Source organism: Schistocerca cancellata, chromosome 7 (assembly GCF_023864275.1).
Source record: "Schistocerca cancellata isolate TAMUIC-IGC-003103 chromosome 7, iqSchCanc2.1, whole genome shotgun sequence".
Classification (NCBI taxonomy): Eukaryota; Metazoa; Arthropoda; class Insecta; order Orthoptera; family Acrididae; genus Schistocerca; species Schistocerca cancellata.
The window spans coordinates 443,882,112-443,896,388 of record NC_064632.1 but is presented as its reverse complement, the minus strand read 5'-3'; the positions used below and the strand labels follow the sequence as shown (position 1 = coordinate 443,896,388).

Here is a 14,277-nt window from a genome sequence, read left to right as displayed (position 1 = left end):
AAGGGTTCCACGACCGTGGTACTTGATCGTCGGGAGTACGTGGCTGAGGGACTGCGTCAGCTTTCAGACAACACCACATACAAAGTTTGCCAAGGTAATCCCATTCCTGATGTCCAGGCAGAGCTTCAAGGAATCCTCAGAACCTTAGGCCCCCTACAAAACCTTTCACCTGACTCCATCAACCTCCTGACCCCACCGACACCCCGCACCCCTACCTTCTACCTTCTCCCTAAAATTCACAAACCCAATCATCCCGGCCGCCCCATTGTAGCTGGTTACCAAGCCCCCACAGAACGTATCTCTGCCTACGTGGATCAACACCTTCAACCCATTACATGCAGTCTCCCATCCTTCATCAAAGACACCAACCACTTTCTCGAACGCCTGGAATCCTTACCCAGTCCGTTACCCCCAGAAACCATCCTTGTAACCATTGATGCCACTTCCTTATACACAAATATCCCGCACGTCCAGGGCCTCGCTGCGATGGAGCACTTCCTTTCACGCCGATCACCTGCCACCCTACCTAAAACCTCTTTCCTCATTACCTTAGCCAGCTTCATCCTGACCCACAACTTCTTCACTTTTGAAAACCAGACATACCAACAATTAAAGGGAACAGCCATGGGTACCAGGATGGCCCCCTCGTACGCCAACCTATTCATGGGTCGCTTAGAGGAAGCCTTCTTGGTTACCCAGGCCTGCCAACCCAAAGTTTGGTACAGATTTATTGATGACATCTTCATGATCTGGACTCACAGTGAAGAAGAACTCCAGAATTTCCTCTCCAACCTCAACTCCTTTGGTTCCATCAGATTCACCTGGTCCTACTCCAAATCCCATGCCACTTTCCTTGATGTTGACCTTCACCTGTCCAATGGGCAGCTTCACACGTCCGTCCACATCAAACCCACCAACAAGCAACAGTACCTCCATTACGACAGCTGCCACCCATTCCACATCAAACGGTCCCTTCCCTACAGCCTAGGCCTTCGTGGCAAACGAATCTGCTCCAGTCCGGAATCCCTGAGGCATTACACCAACAACCTGACAACAGCTTTCGCATCCCGCAACTACCCTCCCGACCTGGTACAGAAGCAAATAACCAGAGCCACTTCCTCATCCTCTCAAACCCAGAACCTCCCACAGAAGAACCACAAAAGTGCCCCACTTGTGACAGGATACTTTCCGGGACTGGATCAGATTCTGAATGTGGCTCTCCAGCAGGGATACAACTTCCTCAAATCCTGCCCTGAAATGAGATCCATCCTTCATGAAATCCTCCCCACTCCACCAAGAGTGTCTTTCCGCCGTCCACCTAACCTTCGTAACCTCTTGGTTCATCCCTATGAAATCCCCAAACCACCTTCCCTACCCTCTGGCTCCTACCCTTGTAACCGCCCCCGGTGTAAAACCTGTCCCATGCACCCTCCCACCACCACCTACTCCAGTCCTGTAACCCGGAAGGTGTACACAATCAAAGGCAGAGCCACGTGTGAAAGCACCCACGTGATCTACCAACTGACCTGCCTACACTGTGATGCATTCTATGTGGGAATGACCAGCAACAAACTGTCCATTCGCATGAATGGACACAGGCAGACAGTGTTTGTTGGTAATGAGGATCACCCTGTGGCTAAACATGCCTTGGTGCACGGCCAGCACATCTTGGCACAGTGTTACACCGTCCGGGTTATCTGGATACTTCCCACTAACACCAACCTGTCAGAACTCCGGAGATGGGAACTTGCCCTTCAGCATATCCTCTCTTCTCGCTATCCGCCAGGCCTCAATCTCCGCTAATTTCTAATTTCAATCTGCCGCCGCTCATACCTCACCTGTCTTTCAACATCATCTTTGCCTCTGTACTTCCGTCCCGACTGACATCTCTGCCCAAACTCTTTGCCTTTACAAATGTCTGCTTGTGTCTGTGTATGTGTGGATGGATATGTGTGTGTGTGCGAGTGTATACCTGTCCTTTTTTCCCCCTAAGGTAAGTCTTTCCGCTCCCGGGATTGGAATGACTCCTTACCCTCTCCCTTAAAACCCATATCCTTTTGTCTTTCCTTCTCCTTCCCTCTTTCCTGACGAGGCAACCGTTGGTTGCGAAAGCTTGGATTTTGTGTGTATGTTTGTGTTTGTTTGTGTGTCTGTCGACCTGCCAGCACTTTCATTTGGTAAGTCACATCATCTTTGTTTTTAAATATATTTTTCCTTCGTGGAATGTTTCCTTCTATTATAACCTATATATATATATATATATATATATATCTGTCTGTGTGTGTGTGTGTGTGTGTGTGTGTGTGTGTGTGTGTGTGTGTGTGTGAAAGAATTGATCAATCAAGAATATAAACAGAAAACATTGAAAAATTTTGTTATTATTGTAAAACATAGGTTTCAGGTTATAAGCCCATTTTCTAGAAAATGAGCTTATAGCACAAGACCTAGGCCATACAGTAATAATGAAGATTGTGTAACTAGGCTAGAAAAGTGTTTCGTTTAGTTAATCAGTAGGAAAGTGAGCTAGGATTCCAGACCTAGAGAGGTAACAGTATAAGAATAAGTTTAATGGTTGAATGCTGGCAACAGGTGAGTTTTGAAAACCTGAGGAGCAGTTGACAAATCAAATATAAAGGGGAGGACAAATTGAAAATAGAGGCATACATTACATTAATATAACAGCAACACAGAAAAAAGGAGCAATTGCCGCTTCCCACCATGAAAGAAGAAAATCTACATCTACATACATACTCCACAAGCCACTGTACAGTGTGTGGCAGAGAGAGCTCTGTAGCACCAATAGTCATTTGTTTTCCTATCTCACTTACAAATAGTGCAAGGGGAAAATGACTGTCTACATGCCTCAATATGAGCCCTAATGTCTCATCTGATCATCATGATCTTTACATGAAATGTGCTTTGCTGGTAGTAGAATCATTCTACAGTCAGCTTCAAATCAGTTTTCTAAATTTTCTTAGTAGTGCTCCTTGATAAAAACGTCACCTTCTGTCCAGGGATTCTCATTTGAGTTTCCGAAGCATCTCTGTAATACTTGCATGTTGTTTGAACCTACCGGTAACGAATCTAACAGTTTCAGTTTCTTCTTTTAATCCAATGTGTTGTGGATCCCAAATGCTCAAGCAGTACTTAAAATTGGGTCTCACTATTATTATGTATGTGGTCTCCTGTAAAGATGAACCACACTTTTCTAAAACTCTTCCAATAAACTGAAGTGGACCATGCACCGTCCCCATTTCAATCCTTATATGCTTATTCCATTTCATATTGTTTTGCACCATTATGCTTAGATATTTAATCAATGTGACTCTGTCTACTGATGCTGTATTTGAACATTATGAGTTTATTTTCCTATTCATCTACATTAACTTACATTTTTCTACATTTGGAGCTAGCTGTCTTGTATGACACTAGCTAGAAATTTTGTCTAAGTCATCGTGTATTCTCCTATAGCCACTCAGTTATGACATCTTCATGTACATCACAGCATCATCAGCAAAGAAACACAGATTGCTGTGCATCCTGTCTGCCAGATGTATACAGAAAACAATGGTGGTCCTATAACATTCCCTGGGACACTCCCAATGATACCCTTGTCTCTGATGAATAGTTGCTGTAGGGATAACATACTGGGTTCTATTGCTTAAAAAGCCTTTGAGCCAATCACATATCTGGAAACCTATTCTGTATGCTTGTACCTGCAGTGGGGCACAGTGTCAAATGCTTTTTGAAAATCTAGGAATGTGGAATCTGCTTGTTGCCCTTCATCCATAGTTCACAGGGTATCATATGAAAAAAGGGCAAGCTGAGTTTTGCATGAGCAATGCTTTTTAAAACAATGCTGATTAGTGGACAGAAGCTTTTCTGTCTCAAGGAAATTTGTTATATTTAAATTGAAATATTCAAGGATTCTAAAGCAAATTGATGTTAAGGATATGTTCTGTAATTTTTTGGATCCATTCTTTTTCCCTTCTTAGATACAGGAGTCATCTGTGCTTTTTTCCAGTCACTTTGGACTTTGTGCTGGGCAAGAGATTTGCAATAAATGCAAGCTAAGTAAAGGGCCAATGTTGTAGGGATTCCATCCAGACCTGGCGAATTATTTGTTTTCAACTCTTTTATTTGTTTTCAACTCTTCTATTACTATGTCCTCCATATGGGAGTTTGTGCAATGGTCAAATGGCAGTGTGTTTGTATATTTCTTCTGCATGAATAATTTCTCAAATGTGAAGTTTAATATAAGTAACTGGATGGATAAAAAATTCACTCACTAAGCAGCAGCAGGGGAACACACGTATAAAAGGTATTACAGGGTGTCTACGACCCGGGACAACCGGGAGATCCGGGAAAAACCCGGGATTTTTTTCATCCGGGAGAAAACCGGGAAAAACCCGGGATATTTTTAGAATTCCGGGAATTTTTCATTGTTTTAGTTTTCAGTTAAATTTTTGTAATTTTGACTAGTAAGAACCGACACGCTAACAAAGGATATTACTGTATCCCGCTGCTGCAGAATAATACTTCAACAATAAAACATAAACGAGAGAAAAAAAAACGAAAATAACTTAAATTGCAAAGGAAATGCGCCATATACAACGACGACACAAGTGCTCATGCAAGCGTCAAAGGCTTTAGGAAGACTATGCAGTGCTTCATAACAACAAATTGCCCCCAATGAGCGTGAAGTCGCAACTGTTTACATTCGATTTGTTTTAGGAGTTAACGCGCGGGCTCATACGCATGCGCAGTAGAGTCACGTTTGAGTAGTAGATTCTCCCGCTTCTGTCAACAGGAATGTGGCTGTTGGCTGTGCAAGCAGTCGCAGCAAGCAGCTAGATACTTCTGGGAAAAGGGGGCGCCTAATTCATATTATTGAGGGGAAAAAAACTTGTTTCACAAAGCACCTAGCATCCAGCGCACATTTGCCTATCAATTAGTCATATGATTTTGAAACGCTTCTCTGTTGGTATTTGAACACATTTTAAGTTGATTTCTGAATGAATCATAAGCTGACTTTTGAATGCATGCATAGTGTACGTGATGTCTCTGTCAGGAGAATCCTGGTCGCATCTAGAAATAAACTTTCCACAGACAAAAGGGGACGGGGCTATACGAGCTGAGTGGAGTAAAGCCAAATGGATGAATGGCAATCGCTGTCTGATTATGTGGCTGATTGGGTGTGGGAATGATCAGCGTTGTTATAATTGCTAGCGAAATCAATAGATTCATACTATCAGAATGGAAATAAACGACTGACAGGAATAACAGGTGAGAAAGATCATGTATTATCTTCTCGGTGTGTCCAAGAAAATGAAGTAATGAAGTTTTGACAGAAAATGTTTGGCCAGATCGCTACACTAGTAAGGACCAGTAGTACAGTCCCCGGCTACCAGCCGCATGGAAGTAACGCGGAAAACGTGTTGTACGAACACGTAAGAACGCCTAACCGGAGAATAATTGCGGGGGAACTAAACCAGTGATTCTGGCATGGTTAGTGAAGTTAATCGGCGAACAAATTTTGACAGTGGCAGCAATAGCTACAGAATTGGTGATGACAGGATTGTTTGTTAGAACGAGGACGGAGAAGAAACGAGGACATCACACAAATTATGGAAGAATAAGACGATTACAAATTTATATAAAAATTTCGTAATACTAGTTTTCGATGTCATGCTAGAGAAGCTGGTGCATATGAATGAAACGTGAAACTACTTCCTAACATAAAGCTTTTTGCTTGTAGTAGGCCTAATAGGCATTTGATATTGATACTTATTGGATTATATTCTGTCGTGTTATAAAAATGACCATTTGTGCCAAAACAGTCTCGTTTATTTGGTGTGTTATAAAAGTGCTGCCGTATTAGAAAGGCCTATTTTGTTTTATCTAGCAGACAGTGACAAAATAGACGTAATCAGATCGAGAAACCACACCAGTCTTGGGTATTATTTGTATTAACAGATTTTCAGTATTAGATAACTACATTTCGATTTTCCATGTAGCAAAACGTTTGACAAACTTTGATGAGGGAAAAGATTCTTTCACAGAAAGGAAAACACGCCATGTAAAGCTGTAGCAAGATTAGAGAGAAAAATTCTAGGAGCTAAGGTTTGAAGAAATGTGTAATTTCTTGCTTATCTCTTGTCAGTACTGATTTTATATATCCTATATTTAATTTTAGGACACACAAAACAGCAAGTTATTAACTAATGGGCAATGAAGAGTTCAGATTTTCCGAAGAGTTCTTGTTCTCTCGATTACAAATAGTCCCGCCCGCTATTAATTGCGAGATTTTTTTTTAAGAGAGGCAGGCTGCCAAACCGGCCGACTGGGAGCAGGAGAGGCACCACAGGACATTTCAGTTTCCACTCTCCTGAATATAGTTTGGACGTGCAGTAGAAAAATGCTTTATGAAGAGGCATGGAACTGCACTTGGGCATACTTAAGACCAAATAATATGTCTTACATTTCCTCGAATACATACGTTTTATGTTTCAGACTTTTCAGAAAGATGTGCGCTACAAGATGAACATATTTTGAAAATTCGATTTTTTTTAGTATTGACCCGGTTCGCAAATGTCGTAGATCCGGGGTTGATGCGCAGAGCAATCTGAGCTATAGTGGGTAGTCTCCACGTGGCCCGTGTTTACGTTCAGTGATTTTGCTGTTTCCCCTTCGTTTACCCTCACGTCAAATGAAAACAAAATGGATATCTGTGGCCGGGAGTTATCAAGTGAATTAAAACACATTCACATAATTACTAAAGGCCGAAATATGTCATTAGTTTCAGATTTTATTTTATTTCCACCTTTCTGACAGTCAAGCATTAATCGCCTTGCGGAACAATGAAGTTATTTTTGTCTGTTTGCTAAAGAAATTTGACTTTTGCTAATCTTTTCCGCAGATGCAGTCAATGTATCTGAAACGAAATGTTTAATTCCACAGTACTGGGTAGTTTCAACTGTTCGCTGCATTTCAAGTGCACGTTTTCATTTTCTAGCACGTATGGCATTATGCCATAATAAAGAACCAAACATGATATAATACAGTACTGGTGCTCAAAGAAAATTTACATCCTGGAAACCACACTTAAAAGCTTAATATCAGGTCGGGGTCTACGGTACTTCATTGGGAATCTGGGCATACGAGTGTGCCTTTAAGTATGCACTTTAAATGTGCACATTTTAATATGGTTCACGAAATTCCGATGCTCTTGCAGTATCATCTTTCATACGTACATACGGGCTTCCTACGTCATGATACCTACCCAAGCGCGGTGTCGCCTGTTACCTGAGCTCTCTGGCAACTGCTGAAAGGAACCTATTTGTAACAGGTCGCAGGAAAGTATTACGATTGGTGGTTTGAAAAGCGTTACTTTCAAAGTAATATCCTTTTACGTAAGTTGAGCTACGTACAAGAATGGACCGTGAATTTATTAAATCACAAAGCGTTTGACTCTCATTTAAAAATCAGGTGTCTGATGACGAGCCATTTTAGAAACATTTCGAACCCTCGAACCCTGAAGATCAGACATTTATGTCATTATTAAAAATTTTACAGGCACATTTGTATGATATCTCTTAAAGTGTAACACGCGCAAAAAGATCAACAGTATATGCGAAAGCTTAGCTTCTCTTGCAGCTTGAGACCAATATTTTATGTGAAAGCTTTGCTTTTTTTGTAACAACACTATGTATATTAATTTAAACTATTAACTTTCCCAGTTTGGCTCGCTACTTAACACTGATGTTGCTATTGGCTGACTACATCACGTGTCCTATGCTCTGAATATCCTCTGTCATCGGCCGGCGAGGTCACGTGACATGAGTTACGAACGGCTTACAAAAGCGCATCGAATCTCGGTTTCAATGGTTCGGAAAGTAACATGCGGTGTTTGGTGGATTTTCTAATGTATGTTTTCGTAATACGAAAATACGCAGCGTACATGTTGCTGCACATCAAAGATATTTCCAAAACGTGTCTTTTTCTCTGAGTTTCGTTTTCTAAAATGCCGGGAAATTGTACACCCGTGTACAAAACCATAACCAATCAAAGGAGTGATAGGGGAAAATATACTGTCATCCGGGAGAAAGTGTGTTTTTATCCGGGAAATCCGGGAAAAATACGGGAATTTTTTTTCCTTGTCCACGTAGACACCCTGTATTATGATTACTTTTATTTTTAACAAATTATTATTTTTGCTGATATGTAGCTACATTCACTTTTTTACCATTGTTGCTTGTTAAAATTAATAAATGTTTTAGTGTAACCACCACCAGGTACTATTTTTTGTACCATGATTAGATTCTCATTAATGCTACATGTTTTGTAGTGGCATTAGGAATAGTGTTTGTGTATACTGTTATGGAGACTAGGAGGCCAACAAATAATTATTACGGGTGGCATGGAGAAAATAATGGGTAAGGTAGACCTCATTTTACAGAAAAACTTCAGAAAGTTATAGCCCTGCTAGAGAGGTTGGTAGATGCATTATCCATGCATATTTCTGTCTAACTGTTGTAGTATGTTAAACAGTGGAAAATCCAGGATGGAATGTAACAAAATTATGAAAAGGAAAGTTACTACTCACCATATAGCAGAGATGCTGAGTCGCAGATAGGCACAGCAAAAAAGACCCTCACAATTTAAGCTTTCAGCCATTAAGGCCTTTGTCAACAATAGATCACACGCACACACACACACACACACACACACACACACACACACACAAATGCAACTTGCACACACAACTGCAGTCCCAGATAACACTGAAACCACACTGCGAGCAGCAGCACCAGTGGCAACGGGATGGGGGTAAGGAGGTGGCTGGGGTGGAGAGGGGGAGGGATAGTATGGTGGGGGTGGTGGACAGTGAAGTGCTGCAGGTTCAATGGAGGGCAGGAGAGAGGAGGGGGGGGAGGGGAGGAAGTAGTGGAAAAGAGAGAGATAAAAAGACTGGGTGTAATGGTGGAATGACGGCTGTGTAGTGCTGAAATTGGAACATTCCACCACCACACCCAGTCTTTTTATTTCTCTTTTTTCCATTACTTCCCCCACCCCCCACCCCTCCCCACCTCTCTCCTGCCCTCCATCTAACCTGCAGCACTTCACTGTCTGCCACCCCCCCTCCCATACTACCCCTCCCCCTCCCTGCCCCAACCTCTTCCTTAAAATCATGCACTGGTGCTGCTACTTGCAGTATAGTTTCAGTTGCCTGAGACTGCAGTTGTGTGTGTGAGTTGCGTTTGTGTGTGTGTGTGTGTGTGTGTGTGTGTGTGTGTGTGTGTGTGTACGCATCTGTTGTCTATTGTTGATGAAGGCCTTCATGACCGAAAGCTTTAATTCTGAGAGTCTTTTTGTTGTGCCTATCTGCGACTCAGCATCACCACTATATGGTGAGCAGCAACTTCCCTTTTCATAATATTGTTATTGTATGTTAGGTTAGTAAGGAGAAATCTTTTATGTCTGCGTTTTATTTTTGTTATACTTTGAAGATAATGTTCTTATGTATCAAACAATAGAAAATCCAGGATGGAATATAACAATATTATGAAAAGGGACGTTGCTACTCACCACATAGCAGAGATGCTGTTGCAGATAGACAAAACAAAAAGACTGTCACAAAAAAAGCTTTCGGCCATTAAGGCCTTCATCAACAATAGATGACACACACACACACACACACACACACACACACACACACACAACTCACACACGACTGCAGTCTCAGGTAACTGAAGCCACAGTGTAGAATGCGGTGGGGGAATTACATAACAAGCAGTGGGTAAACTGATCCTCAGATTGAGTGTAATGTTGAGCAAAACAATTTGTCATTGGGAGAACAATTTTGCTTTGCAGACCAGTATAGTGTTATGTATCATATTAAGTTTATTTATAGGTCCTCCACAAAGAATTGTTGTTAGCTTAGTTGAGTAAAAGGAAGGAAGCCTGGAGTTTTAATATCTATTCAGCACTGATATCAATAAACCTAGATCACTGGTTCACCAGGAGAAAAATTACTCTTGGAATCAGTTGTATCCTTGTTGAAGGAATTGTCTCTACACTCATCTGCAGTGATTTTGGGAAGTCACGGATAACTTACATTGAGGCAACAATCATTAGCCCTTGAAAGCTGTTCTTAGACAATGTAGTTGTATATGAAAAGATATCATTAGAAAGTTGTTGTAGAATGCAGGAAGACATATAGATGATTAATATTTTTGATGATGTTGAGTTATGAAAAGTTTAATATCTTTGACACAGTGTTCAACTTATCTCAGTATGAATTCTTTTTCTTTGTAACATCTTTGGCCAGTTATTTTTTTTTTTTTTTTTTTTGTTGTAGAGGCAAGGTGGCTATTGGTAAGAATGGTTCCAAAATAACCAGTTGTTCCTTATTAAACTGGGGACTTCATTTTTTTGTGGGAACACTAATATAGACATTTAGTTCTCACATGGTTTCAAATAATAACTACTCACTCTTGACATAATGAAATGTAATGTACTGTGCATAAACAGCTGAAAAAATTACTCGCCTACAAACTGGAGTCACAAACGTGAAGTATCTGCCTATATCTACGAGCAGCAAATTAAGGTGTAGTGATTACACGATTTAGACATGAGACAAATGAATACCAGACATATTTATCAGAAGACACCATTAAATTGTTTCATCATTTTGTTGGTCTCACTAGCTTCAAAAGTTTGACGTTTTTAAACTTCTTTCACAGTTTTTCCAAGGGCAATCCATTGTTCTTAGTGATTCTTTATTAGTACTGCATTCATTAAGCACTCAATAATGCTGCAATCTGTCACAAGATAAAGTGTAAATTTGATCAGCTGCTGAACAAAAGAGCCTGTTCAGCTAAAAATACTCTTTTTTGTTGATCCATAAATATTCTTCTTTATTCCCAGGTGTTATAGTTGGGACATGTATTTGTAACTGTCTCATTCAAATGGAGTGTTGTAAGTTTTGTATTGTACCTCTTCGTATATGTTTTATGTGTATTACTCATGTCTGAAAGAAATTACTATCCTTGTAATATTACAACTATCTCCTGCTGTACTGACTGTAGACTTTTAAGCATCAAATAGGTAACACTTTAGCTTATAATCATTGTAACATTTTTCAGAATGAACTTGAGGAGGTCACAGAACGATTGTCAGAGATGGTTGCGCGGCCTTACCTTCGAACACCTCGAGCAGTGATTATCCAGACCACAGCTCTTGCCCGCCGTAAGCGCCATGAATTTGTGCGAGCTGTATCCAAAGGGCTAGTTCCACCTGAAACTCCTCCCTCTTCTCGAAGAATGGAAGGAACAGTTGTAAGTTTTTGGACAGTGGTGTGTACCTCGAACATTATCTTACAGTTGCTGAAATTATTGCAGTCAAAGTATGTTGAGAAATTTCATATCACTTTTTACAAACATAATGATGAAATATATATAAATCAGATACATATTTTTGTCTAAAAAGTGAATTTAGGAAAATTTTCAATGTTTTATTACCAGATCTATGTAAGTGAAGACGTAATCGCCTAGGAATGTTTCCGTGTCTTGATATTTGTATTTGAATTTCCTATTGTACACACCAAATGAACATAATAATTTTATATAGTGTCGAGGTATCTTTGTATTTCTTGGAGACAGCTGAATTGCGTCACAACTACTTATGCCTTACTTATTCACCTGAGATTGAAAATTGAATTTTTGTTGTTGTGGTATTTTGAATTAAGTCCCTCCTCACTTTGGTTATTTACGTCTCACCATGTATGTTCCACAAGTGGAGATTAGACACACTTCCACATCCTGGCACTCTTCTGTAACCCGATTCACAATTTTTATGTTATGTATGTGATATGTATATGTATTGTATACTGCTTGCTTGAAAGAGCATGTCTTTACAGTAGGTTCCTTCATTTCTAAGGCATGATCTGTAGTTCATTGATATGTTTTTTTTCTTCATGTCCAGTCTTTCAGAGATAATTTCCCTTTAAGCTTACTGCTAGCCACCTCAAGATTTTCACACAAGTGTGCAGTGTGTCATTGTGTGGCAAACTAATCTGCTTAGGTAAATTAATGTCTAAGGCTGCAAGATCATTTAACTTGAAGCTATGATTAATTATAATAGTATTAAAACTTCATAAATGGTGCAAATGGCTCTGAGCACTATGGGACTTAACATCTTAGGTCATCAGTCCCCTAGAACTTAGAACTACTTAAACCTAACTAACCTAAGCACATCACACACATCCACACCCGAGGCAGGATTCGAACCTGCGACCGTAGCAGTCTCGCGGTTCCGGACTGCAGTGCCTAGAACCGCACCGCCACTGCGGCCAGCTAAAACTTCATAGTAACACATTCAAACCATATCTTTTCTTGAGGAAAATTGTAGGTTGACTCAAAGAAAATGATAACTTCAAAAGAGGAAACAAGCACTAACTCTAAATACTTGTAGAAAAGTTCATAAGCACTATTTGTAGGAGGAGAACTGTTTTCAATGGTAATGTTTCTCATATGAACCCTACAACACTGACAAATCACATCCTCTGCTACTTTCTCAAGAAGAATCAGAGGAGGTAGGGTTCACAGGAGGATATCCAAAAACGCATTCTATTCAAGATAGAACTCTAAGCCAGGCATAAATTAAAAATTGGAAAAATATGCATAAACACTAGGAAGAAGTGTCATAGGAAGGTAATGTGAAATATTGGGATGAAGTTGAAATCCAGGTGCAAGGAAGAGAAAGATCACAGCTAAAGTAGTATGGTCTGTAGATGGCAGAAGGGGGGGGGGGGGGGGGCTGGGATGTTGGGAGATCAAAGACACTGTCAGCTCATTCATGGTAGCTATGCTTTATTACAGTCTTCATTGTGACAGGGTCTGCAGTTGTAATGAATTTTTTAAATGATCTTGTGATGCCTGCAGCTGACGTTTCCTTTATTTGATGTATGATCCCACGGTTTTGGCCTGAGACCATTTTCACATATCTAAAATCGAAGCATTATACATTGAATGCATTAGTATCAATTTATGGATTTAACATAAGAACAAGTCATATCCCAAGATTTAGTAGGATGAAATACAGAAAATATCAGCTGAAGGTATCACAAAATGATTTAAAAAATTTTATTACATTTCTAGCAATCTACACTACAATTTGTGCCTTTATTAGTGCAGGGTGTATACGACCCGGGACAACCGGGAAATCCGGGAAAAACCCGGGAATTTTTTCATCCGGGAGAAAACCGGGAAAAACCCGGGAATTTTTCATTGTTTTAGCTTTCAGTTAATTTTTTTAAATTTTGGCTGCAGAATTGATTCTCTAGCAAAGAATGTTATTGTATCCTGCTACTGGAGAATGATACTGCAGCAATAAAATATAAACGAGAGGGAACAAAAAAAAACTTTAGTGACAAAGGAAATGTGCAATTTACAACAAAAAACCGTGCACGCACAAGCGTTTGCAAATAGCAAAAATATGTCAAAGGCCGTAGGGCGCAGACTGTAATTCTTCGTAACAATAAACTGCTTGCTAAGAGGTGACGTCACAACTGTTCACATTAGGTTCGTTTGACCAATTGCCAGCGGTCTTTTGCGCATGCGCATTTGACTCCCGTATAAGCAGTACCTTCTCCTTCTACTTGAAGTTTGGCTGTTAGCTGTGTCTGTAGCAGTAGCAAGCAGCCAGATGCAAACGAGAAAATTTTTTCTCACGCGCCCTAGCTGCCAGATTCACACTTGCACAGAGTTGTCTGAGTTGTAGTGGGAAGGGGGTTAACCTCCACGTGACGCGTGTTTACGTTAAGTGATTTCGCTGCTTCTCTTCGTGTACAGCTCCCAAGTCAAATGAAAACAAAATGGATTTCTGTGTCCGGGGAGCTATCAAGTGAATTAAAATACATTCACATAATTATGGAGGGCAAAAATATATTATTAATTTCAGTTTTCTGATTTTATTTTATTTCCAAGTTAGTAGCAGTCAAGCATTAATCGCCTTGCAGAACAGTGAAGTTATTTTAGCAAGTTTGCTAAAGAAATTTGGCTTTATTAATCTTTCCGCTGAGGCAATCATTTTATTTGAAACGAAGTGTTTCATTCTACAGTATTGGCTAGTTCCAACTTTTCGCTGAATTTCAAGTGCTCGTTATCATCTTCTGCCATATATGGCATTATGCCATAATAAAGAACCAAAAATGAGATCGTAGAGTACTGGTACTCCGAGAAAATTTACATCCCAAAAACCACACTGAAAAGCTTA

The 14,277-nt window shown here is 40.2% G+C and overlaps 1 protein-coding gene across 3 annotated transcripts in view; it reads left to right on the top strand.

The window, feature by feature from the left end:
• The window catches only part of LOC126092311 (ankyrin repeat and IBR domain-containing protein 1-like), a 564,318-nt gene that overhangs the window by 381,691 nt on the left and 168,350 nt on the right, over positions 1-14,277 (top strand). For all 3 annotated transcript variants that reach the window (XM_049907838.1, XM_049907837.1, XM_049907836.1), the window contains one exon: positions 11,148-11,339. In XM_049907838.1, the coding sequence (XP_049763795.1) occupies positions 11,148-11,339 (192 nt within the window). The remainder of the gene's footprint in view (positions 1-11,147; positions 11,340-14,277) is intronic.